This window comes from Perca fluviatilis, chromosome 20 (genome assembly GCF_010015445.1).
Source record: "Perca fluviatilis chromosome 20, GENO_Pfluv_1.0, whole genome shotgun sequence".
Lineage (NCBI taxonomy): Eukaryota > Metazoa > Chordata > Actinopteri > Perciformes > Percidae > Perca > Perca fluviatilis.
This window is the reverse complement of record NC_053131.1, coordinates 22,271,955-22,283,039: the sequence shown is the minus strand read 5'-3', so window position 1 is coordinate 22,283,039 and position 11,085 is coordinate 22,271,955. Positions and strand designations below refer to the sequence as shown.

General features: G+C 40.9%; 1 protein-coding gene across 2 annotated transcripts in view; it reads left to right on the top strand.

The window, feature by feature from the left end:
• The first annotated feature begins 7,183 nt into the window (after window positions 1–7,183).
• The window catches only part of LOC120549450 (bcl-2-modifying factor-like), an 8,814-nt gene continuing 4,912 nt past the window's right edge, over window positions 7,184–11,085 (top strand). Inside the window, exons 1-3 of one of the 2 annotated variants that reach the window (XM_039786371.1) lie at window positions 7,184–7,403; window positions 9,382–9,578; window positions 10,238–10,440. In XM_039786371.1, coding sequence (XP_039642305.1) covers window positions 9,407–9,578; window positions 10,238–10,440 — 375 coding nt within the window. In that variant the 5' untranslated portion in view covers window positions 7,184–7,403; window positions 9,382–9,406. The remainder of the gene's footprint in view (window positions 7,404–9,381; window positions 9,579–10,237; window positions 10,441–11,085) is intronic. The other variant, XM_039786372.1, reaches the window with a different exon arrangement.

The following is an 11,085-nucleotide window of genomic DNA, read 5'->3' as shown; positions in this document are numbered from 1 at the left end:
CAATGATGAGTCAGTTAAGGCCAGCTCTTTATGTGGATGTACGAATATAAGTGCTTGATTTTCACTCCTAGATTCATCATTAATCATAAAGGGAAAAATCAGTCACGAGGGACTAGATTTATGTGTTGATTCACAGCTCGAAGAAACAGGATATTGGAGTGTTTTTGTTTAATGGCTCCTGCATCTTTCAGGAGCATCTCCAGTTTCAGCTGGCTAGAGTCCTAGAACTGGACGAACAAGTGCTGGATAATTATCCGCACCAGTGTTAAGTACAAATTGCACAGACCGGCTCCTGAATAGACTTGCTGAAGCACATCAGATAAAGTAACTCGCCAGTTGGCTGCTAACTCGTACTGACCACCTTTTTACTAGTGCAAATAGAAGCAAATAAAGAACACGTGAAGACAAGTGAACAAACATACAGCCAAATCAAAAGAAAAACATGACACTGATTACTTATCGTGAAACTGTCTCCATTGCACGATAAGGTAAGAGCATGACTCTGTGTATTCTGTTTCACCTGCATGACAATAACAAGGGCAGGTGTCCTGAGCAGACCAAAGTCATATTTGATGTTCAACATCAGACTACTTACACCTGAAGAGTGTGACATCATGATGACTCTAAGCTGATAACCCAGCAACACACCAGCAGTTGTTGTGAGGATAGAGGATTAGCCTCCGTTTGCTTTTGCTGCTCTTTGAACCAGAAAACACTGAAAAGAAAAGGATCTCACATGAAAGGACAAACTTGCAGAGAAAGCATAAAATTGGGGCTCTACCGCTCATCAAAGAGGTTGAGTAACTTCAAGAGAGGAGACCTCTTTTCCAACGGCCGTTGACAGTGGGGGAGGTTATGTTCTGTTTTGCAGGTGGCGGTTTGTGTGTGTGTGTGACATTTGTTTTTTTGTCTGTATGTTGACCATGTCTGTCTGGCATATCAGGTAAGGTCTCTGTCTCCTTCCTACATTGTTGGTGGATAATGAGGTGTGATTAAATATGAATGCTAAGTGTTTGGTGGCTGGAGCCCAAAGCTGAAATCGGATCCAGTCGGGGCCCACAGGCAGCATAATTAGTAGCTGATGATGGATACCATTAATGGTGCTTTTCCACACACTGCTTGCAGGCCTCTGAGCTGGACCTCCACACTGCAGCAGCAGGCTGTCTTTGAGCCATCCACAGTTAATTAACTTGCAAATAAATAAATCCTGATACAGCTGTGGTGGTTCTGTACGGTTTCAAAAGACAGAGCGCTGACTGTAATCAGCTTTATTTAAATTGTTTAATGATCAACAGTGATTAAATATTAAGCCATTTGTTACATTTTTATTACCTCTGGGGATTTCATGTTGAAAGCATGATGAAAATCCTGTAGAAAACAATATCAGCATTTCAAAGCGTTGAAGGACCAGTGTGACGCCTTTTATGGTGGAGAAAAGCCCTTTGTGCATGCTTGAAGGGCTGTGTTGAGTTTTGAGGGCTCTTTGGATTGTCATAACCCTGGTGTGAGATTGACTCACTCATGGCGAGCAGTCTCAAAGTCTTTATCCTATGCTTCTCGGCTGCATGGCTGTGGACACCGCTGTGCTGCCTCACTTCAGAGAGAGAGACGGAGTCATGTCCACAGCTGTTAGGACATGCCTGCTTTGAGGTGCCGTGGCTTTAATGTGTGGAGCAGATTAAACAGGGTGCCTTTGTGCAGGCTGGATAACTGGTCAGCTCTCCCACACAGTTATCCAATCTTATCCACTGTTTGCATGTTCGTGAATGGGTGTTACTGCTGCTGCCACACATACACCCTCATATTCTCCAAAGAGCGAGCAGAACAGCTTGACACACCGGTCAGTCTCATTAAGTGAAGCCCAAAGTTTTTGAGACCACTCCTGCCTACGAGTAGCCGGCGGGCAAAATATTGGAGAAACTTAAAGACAGGACTTTCAATTGATTCTTCTCGCTTGACATGAAAGTATCAACTGCAGTCTGTGAATTGCTGGACTTCAATGTGTCTCCGCTATAATTTAAACTACAACGTATCATGCAGGGCTATGCTACATTGCCTGCAGTGAAAATCAAATTGTAGTTGGTTCAGCGAAGGGTCAGCGAATGTAGAACAGTTACAAATGCCACAATAGTTCAGTTTTCCCACACGGGAGAGCCTCCATGAGCTGGGATTAATGGAGGAATGAAATAAACATGTCTAAGCTACAGACCACGGTGCACTATGTTGTATGTATATGTGCATGCACATGTATGTGTATGTATGTATATGTGTATGCATATGAGAATACATACAGTATGTATGTGTGTATGAATACATATGTTTGTGCATGTATATTGTTTATGTTTAACTTCTGATGGGTAGATGTTGTTTTGTAAATAGGGTAGGCGTAATAAGCTATGGCTTCAGCCTACACCTTTTCGGTTACCACCCTTGTTTGTAATGAACTTGTTGTACTTATATTATGTTTTATGTTTTGTAACCGAATAAACCTTCATTCATTCACACTGACATGGTGACCGTTCTGTGGTTAGCATCATACAGTCCTCACAAGGGGTCAGCCGACATGTTTTCAAAGGTTAAACAGTCGATCAAACAATAACAAATAATTCCCTATAAAACAAAATTCATTATTTTAGGCATGCCCACATTAAATTCCAAAAGCAAATTTGCAGGATTAAGTTCAAACAAACTATATTACACAACTTATTTTGCATTAATGGATAATACAATACATAATACAATATTCTATATATATATTTCTCTTATTGTAAAAAAAATTCTCATGAAAAGATTAAAAACAACAATGTGTTAGTGTGTCTCCTAATTCTTTACAGCTTCCCTAACATCTCAGCCACAAACCCAATTACTGAAGAAATAAATCTTTAAAAATGCACTTCGTTGAATATATACTTGTTAAAGGCTAAATAGTTCCCGAGATCAGCTGGACACTGCAGTTTTCAGCAAACATTACTCAAACAGAAGTAAATTGCACATTTGTTGGGGACTTTTTTCAGCCGCATATTTGTTATGGACAGTGTTTATGGGATTGACTCAAAATAAAATACAGTATCTATGTTTATGATGTAAACAGTGATTGCTGTGTAGTTGTTGGACAACAATAGAAACAGAAAAATAAGATATATCAGGCTTTGGTTACACAGATTGTTGGTTTTGGTCTTTTCATGGGAATTGTTGAAAAAAAGGTCAAATATAGAATATTACCAACTTTATGTTTTAAGGGAAATGTCAGAGTGACGGTGTTATAAGTCATTATCTAGACTACTGGAAACACAAAGACGTGGGATGTGCCTTACAGTAAGTAACTCCGATATGACCTCATTCACTGAAGAATCTTAAAATGCACAGCATTAGGATATTTTTTTTTACACCACACATTTGGATTTTTCAGTATATATATTCTGTGTGTGAGATGATCCCTCACAATAACAAAGAGCTTTATCTGAGTCACTTTGAGAGTGTGAGGTTTGGCTGGTAGTCTACAGCCAGACAGGGATGTATGATTACCAGACAGCCCTTACAAAGGTGGCCGTTTGTGTCACGGCTCTCAGTTACGGCGGTCAGATCAGGTGTCATTGCTCTCATAACTAGCCTCACCTTCACAATTTCTAGAAAAAGGCTGGTTTCAAGCACAGAATGACCCCACTCCACCTCTCCATGCCTGCTACATTATTCAATAAGTGAATATGAGAGGACCTGCAGGTGTTGTAAACCGACAGAAAAATAAACACACTTCCACCATTTGTCTTCTTTTCATTCAGCGTTCATTTCTGACTGTTACCTACCAGATAAAAATCATACAACTTATAAAACAACAGGTAGACATATAAACGTATATTTTAAAATTCATGCAAAGGTACAATTTTTTCCTTATATGGGTCATACTAGTAAATGCAATAGACATTGTTGATTGTTTGAAAGAGTAAAGGCAAAAGTCAGATATTGCATACATTTCTCCAGGTCAATTGACATTAAAAAAATAACAGATGACTCTGATGATGGTAACACATCTAAAGCTATTCCCACAGGTTTACACAGATGTCTACATGGATGCATGTGTGTGTGCATACTTAACCTGGCAACTTCAGACACTGTCAAATTATTTGGTCCAGATCAGACTTTGCTGATCCTATGTCGTCAAGTTTCCAGGGAAAAATTCGTCTAAACACTACCTGAATTACAGTGATGTCTTTGGGCTTATCTAGCAAAAGTTGTCATGAGGAGTGCCAGAGAGGGCAGAGAAGTAAGCTCCCTTTTGTTATCATGATCTCTGCCATTGGGTCAGTGTGCTGCACATGTCTCATCCAACTGGCTCGCAGTCAGGATGTGGTTGCCATGGAACATGTCCAGTTGGAGCAAATTAAATCCCTCCATTCTAGTTTCCAGGCAGGATTCACATGCTGAGAATGTTTTGGTGGGAGAAAGGCAGTGTGTGTGTTTGTGATAGATGTGTGTGCAGATCGTCACCTTCCTAAAATAATGGCCCAAGTCATTTTTTCAGGTTTTTCAGAAAACACAAAACACTGAACCAAATACTGAATATGATATTTATTAATAATGTCACTCAAAAATGTTATGACAATAGATGACTATTGACATACTAATAACAATGTCTGTCAATTATGCAACATAAGAGGAATAAATGACTTAGGCAAATTTGTGAACATGCCTTTGTGACTTAGGCAATTTTAAACCTTCAACTCTGCCAACAATCAGTGTGTTTACATGCACAGCAGTAACCGGGGTATACGGTTAAGTGAATAACCGGGTTATGCCAGTATTTCATTCTCTATATTATAGAGAATGCAATATCAAGAGGGAGAATGGACTTTTGAGGTTACAGAGGAAGTAGGGCATGTGATTGTGCAGCCATGTGTGTTTGTGCGTGCTTGCGTGCACGGGTGTGTCCATGTATGCTTCTGCAAGTGTGTGTGGGTGTGCATGCAACACGCTTTCTGGTGTAACATTAACTGATGCCAGTCTTCTCTCTCCCAGGGTTCTCAGGCGTCTATGAGAACTTATTTATGAACGCTTGCTTTCTACAATGCAAACACACGTCAATAACAATATTGTTTAGTGTTAGAGAGAGAGAGAAACAGACATTAACAGATGTTTGCCAGGCACCATAGTCTGTTAATGTAGTCTCATTTCAGGGAGAGTCTTGTCTGGATAAAGTGTATAAATGTAGGCTAATTTGTGGGTGTGCACTTCAAAGACTTCTCAAGAGCCATAATCCACATACTGATAGACATGGCTCAATTAGTTAAGTCAACAATGTGCTGAATATAAAATTCATGTTCCTGGATAGTGGTAAGAGCTGCGGTGAATTCATCCATATTCATTATTTATGTTATAAAAGCTTGTCTATGTGTCCCACTGAGAGATGCCTTATGGCTTTAATGATTTCTGCCGCTACTCTTAAACACTAATACATCACATACTAATGTATGTTAATGAATAACTTAGGTTTGTTTTCTTAAGATATATGTACTGCCATCAATCCTGCATACTTGGGTTTTTCATTAATATTTCATTGCAGGCTCTTCGAATAATGAACCAGTCAAATGCTTGGTAACAAATTACCATGAAAAGGTTATCTGACTTGATTGATTCTATTTTTTTCACAACTTACATTACTCTGCACTGAGACACTTTAACTTTCATACTGTGACAAATACCTGGCCATAAAGGATTCTGACTTTCTCTTTAGTAATTACAGGTGTTTTCTTAATATGGTCTTTAGGGAGGAGTCTCCTTTGTTTTGTTAAAGCACAAAAGGAAGTTGCAACTAATGCTCCCACATCTTTGAGCCTTTTCTTGTTTACAGTGGTCACTCATGCACGAAGTGATCAAGTTTTCAATATCACAGTGAGCGAGAAAACCAATCCCCCCTTCCACAGTGAATCCCCACCTCTTTGGAGTGGCCGCAGGTGGGACAAAGTCCGAACCTAGAGGTCTATCCAATTCAGGCTGGACAGAGGAGGCAGGGACCCGTGACTTCTCACGCATCCCAGTGGTGGGACATGATCACAGTTGAGATACAGGGAGAGAGAAAGGGGAGGTGGGGGCAGGGTAATGCTCTGTGAGAGAATGCAGAGGGTCAGCTCCAGCTGTCCAAGGGTTTATTGATCATCAGTGAGAGCCCTGAGGGGAGGGGGCAGAGCACCAGCACCTGCATTTGCTCAGCGTGGACATGGTTAACTGTCAAGCTATAAGCTGATTGTAAATCACCTAAATAAAAAGAATGTTAGTAGCCTATATCTAAACTGTAATATGTGTGTGGTTATATTGACTGATAGGTTGACACAATAAAGCCTCCCATGATGACTGCTTTAAGACTTAACTTATGGTGTCAAGGCAGATCTATGTCAAAAACCTGTTTATTTTTGCGTAACACAAACGACCTACACACACATATGTGTTCTCTTCTACAGGTGCCTAATTATACTGATCAAGATCTAGGCCACTTCCAGTATAGGATCTAGGTCATTTCCACTTATAATAAACAAAAAGTCAAAACTGTTTCTCAGTGAACTGTGTGTTGATTTAACCAATACATAGGGTGTTCAGAAACTTAAAATATGGCTGCAAATGTGAAATATAAATGAAATGTGAACTTGGGTATGTTGTTATAAAAATGGAAACATCTCCTGTTTGTCAATTTGTAGACGTAGGCCTATATGCCTCAAGCTGGAACAGTCAGATAGATAAATATATTTATTCTTTATTTCTATACACTGAATATGCACTGTACATTGTTATAATAAGACAATATATGCTGTAGCCAGACAAAAGGTTTTCATTAATTCGTATCACAGAATTAATAAACAATAATTAATAAACTCTTAAATATGGATAAATATGGAGGGCAAGTATGGCCCCCTCAGGTCACTACGAACACGTTGTAGCCTTGTGTTTTCCTTTATAGTTTCTCTTTAACATCAGTAGGCTACTTAACTGAACAGATGAGCACGGTAGTGGCGTGAAAGCGGTCTCGTGCTATGGGGAATTTCCCGTCCACGTGTCTGAATACGCGTTGGAGAAGGCGGGACAAAAACAAACTCGACGATTGGTTACAACGTGAAAGTAAATCACCCTAAATGGGCATGTCCCGCCTCCGCTGAGTCGCGTACAGTTGGACGACCGAAACACTCGCGTTTTTAAGGAGGGTTTATTTACTAACTTTCAGTACCACGCCCCGGCGGCGGAGTCAGTTTAGAGCTGACGTCGGCGAAATGAAATCGGCTTGCTGCATTTTTCCTCACAGAATGGAAGTAGTCGTGGAGGTGATACGGACTAAACTCGCTTGACTCTCCAGGATATTGAACCCGTTTTCCCTTTTCTCTGAGTATAAGACAACCTTTACAACAAAGCCAATCTCTGTGGTAAGCGCCTCAAAAACAAATTTAAATGTCCTACTTCAGTGTAAACTTTACACCAGCTAGTCGGCACGAGCTTCAACATTAAGTAACATCCGCGTCCTTAGAAAGAAACAACAACGTGTCGTTGTTGTCGTTAAAACAGCTGCAACGCATTTGTTTCGATAGGTCGTGTAGGCTATATTAATTTATCGAAACGTCAAATCAGTCCAACTAAAAACTAAAGTGTTAGTGTAACTCAGCGTGTCGTTCATACAACCGAGATTTGAAATATACCGGCTTTCCCGGTTGACAGAACTCACTCGGTGAATGGACTTCAGACGGCCGGTTTGTTTTTGCGGCGTGTGTCTGTCGTGTTCAGTCTTGAAATGTAGTGACAGCCGTTTTCTAGATTAAAATCATTTAAGCGTGCTAACGGTACGTACATATTTTAGACTATGTACTGTAGACATTTATTTTTCAAATATGTTTGTATCCATTTTACGTCACTGTATGTGTATTTTCGCATTTTCTTTTCTTTCTGACATCATTTTGGTTTAGAACATGCTTTTCTTATAGACATGCCCCCTGTGGATTATTAACTAGATTTCTGGATAAAACATATCGCGAGACTCTGGCACTGCTTTGAGTTCGAGGAGCTCATACATTTGAGGTCTTAATGTGCATTATTTACATTATAGAAAATGGTGTGGTGCGAGGTTTTAGATGTTCGTGGACAGAAACTGTGTCAACAGAGCTGCCTCACCACCACCCTTTACCTTTTGTTCGGGTTATTTGGTTTGCAGCAGGGGGAGCCACTGTCTGACACAAACACACAGCTCTCTGCCGGGACAGTAGATCCGTACAGAAAGCAACCCAGGGTATCTGGAAGTTGAGCTTAGGTTTTTTTTTTCCTGAGCCTCCCATGTTCTTACTCTGTGTTTGTCAAAACAAAGCATTAAGTGGTTTTACACACAGGGTTTATTGTGAACGCACACAGTATATCGTGAGGTCTGGGCATGCTACAGACAGGCCACTCTGCTTATGTTGGGTAAAGAAATGACAACTCCTTCTCAGGGAGCTGGCAAGCTTACAGGCCAGGGTAGGGAGAGTGGCTTAGGATTTTCCTCAAAGACTGTCATTACTCTTTTGCTGTGGACCCTAATTTGGACGTGTGGTAGTAGTCTAACCCTGTATTACAACTCGATGGTGACTTGGGGGTTAACTGTTGAGGCAACTTGAATTTCACCTTATTTTGATAACTCTTCGACCCACTATAACATTTATTGTTGAGTGCATTCATTAACACTGGAGAGAAGTGCTCCCTGATTCTTGCTACACTGCCGTAGAGTTGCGTAATAATGCATTTAAATTATTCCTGTCATAAAGTTTACACATTGTACACATTTCAGATATTTATGTGCACTGAGCACTGATACCTGCAATTGCTTGCTGTAAAAGTACCTGATATATAAGTTAGTAATCTTGGGGCAGTTATTTAAGAAGCAAGAGTCCTGTCCACAGAGCTGCTTATAGCACAGATCGGAGAGATTTAACCCTAGTCAGCCAAACTCCCAATTATGTAAATGTGGCTCAACCAAGTCTACTAACCGCAGTGGATTGTGTGGTTTCATCACTGACATGAACAGAGCCATTTGTCTGAATAAGCACTGAGCTCTTTGCCACAAGTGAAGGCAGATCATTTGCCTTTTTTTCTCTTCCCCAACTTGTCCAGTGTGGTTTTATTGATTTGAGGGCACTCATTATAAACCAGACAGGTTGTCTATAAAGATAATTAATGCTTTAGAGGAATGAACTGAAATTAATGCATAATGAATGTGTCTGAGATCATCTCATCAGGCCTAATGCAGACTTTTCCAAGGTTACTTCCATCATTAGTAAAGGGAACTTGGGATGCCTTTTGATTTATGTACTGACTGGAAGACAAGTGTTCTACATTCAGCTGTAGCCATAACCTTTCTTTCTCTGCCCTGTTACTTTTAAGGCTGCTCATCTTATATTGCACCCGTATGGACGATGAGGAGGATGATGTGTTTGAGCCAGACCCCCACTGCTGGCGCACCACATTCAGGGAGATAAAGTGTGAAGACCGGGGAACACAGACACCTGGCCCTGCCCTGGCATTGAACAACGGCATGCTGCCCTGTGGAGTCGCAGAGGAGCCCAGACCACTCTTCTACGGTGAGGCTGACGACATACCGTATTTCAAAAGAAAAAAAAGGAACATTGCCTTGTGCGTGATAACCAGTGTTATAAACTGAAGTACGAAACTATAATAAAAGACTTACTGTGAGAAATGGGTTACAATGTTGCTGCACTGATCTCACCCCTGGCGCCTGGTAGTCGTGATCACAGAGGCTTTATGGTCTGTATGGAGTGTACCCAGCTGCTTTGCTATTCAAAAGGCGCCAGACTGGCAGTGTGACTGAAAGGACATGACAGGAGTGCTTACCTGCGTAAGCAGCAACTGAACAGAGAACTGATTATCAGTGACAGCAAAGTTACATTGGCGCAATATACAAGTAATCATTCCAAAGTAGCTCCATAACAACTGACTGACCTCAATCCTGTGTCATGTGAGTTTGTTGTGTGTGTGTGTGAGTGACTTATGAAACACTTCATTGAATCACCTTGTTTGATTACAAAAAAAAAACACACAGCTGGGAAAGTTGTGGTAAAAGCCAAGCAATCTGATTGGTCAATGACACGTTCAGCAAAACTTGGCGGCTCTTTGTACCTGTTGCATCATCGTAAAAACACCCTGACAGGTGTCATTGCTGTACTTAAATTTATATAAGGTTGTTGACGAAATAATAAGCCTCAGCCTTGACCCTCAACAGGCAACGCAGGTTTTCGATTGCACTTCCCGGCACACTTTGAGCTTGTTGGGGATCAGGAAGCGAGGGGACAAGAAAGTGAAGGGGAGCAAAACGGGATGGAGCAGCTTCCCCACCAGCAACCTGTGGCCCGCAGTGTGGAGGCCTGCATTGGCCAGAAACTCCAGCTGATAGGAGACCAGTTTCACCGGGAACACCTACAACTGGTGAGGAGTATAATATGCATCCTGCTGTACAGACTCCTTGGCCTCTAGTTTGATGTCAGTAAACAAGTGCAACTTGTCAATAATAACCCAGGCAGTAACAGTAACAGTAGTGTCCTTCATGAAGTGTTGCGTGTGTAGGAGTGTCATAAATCTTCCTCTGACAGTTTTCACATGTGTTTAGTACATTGCTACCTGTGACTGCCACCAGAAAAAACCCAAATCTTTTCTCATTAGTTGGATAGATCTAGATAGGACACTTTAAGCTGAGCTGGCACAATAAAATGCAGTAAAGCCAGGAGGATATACTATTATACAAATCAGACTCTGACAGCCCCTTTAATATTATACTGATAACCATTTGAGAAAAACGCCGTTAACACTTCTTGGTTCTTCACCTTTTAGCAGTAGTAACGAATTAGTAAAGAATCTTACACTTCATTATTTGTTATGCTGGAGGAAATTTAATTTGTTAAATAAGCTACTTTAGAAACCAAATGCTGCACATGAACCAATTTGAAGATGAAGGAGAGACTTTTCTTTATTTTTACAGTGACTTTGGACCCAGTGTGCCCCCTTAATTTCCAGGAGCTGTTTTCTCAGTTAAATGTGATTTGTTTAGTGTGGACCGGAGACTTCTGGGTCTCA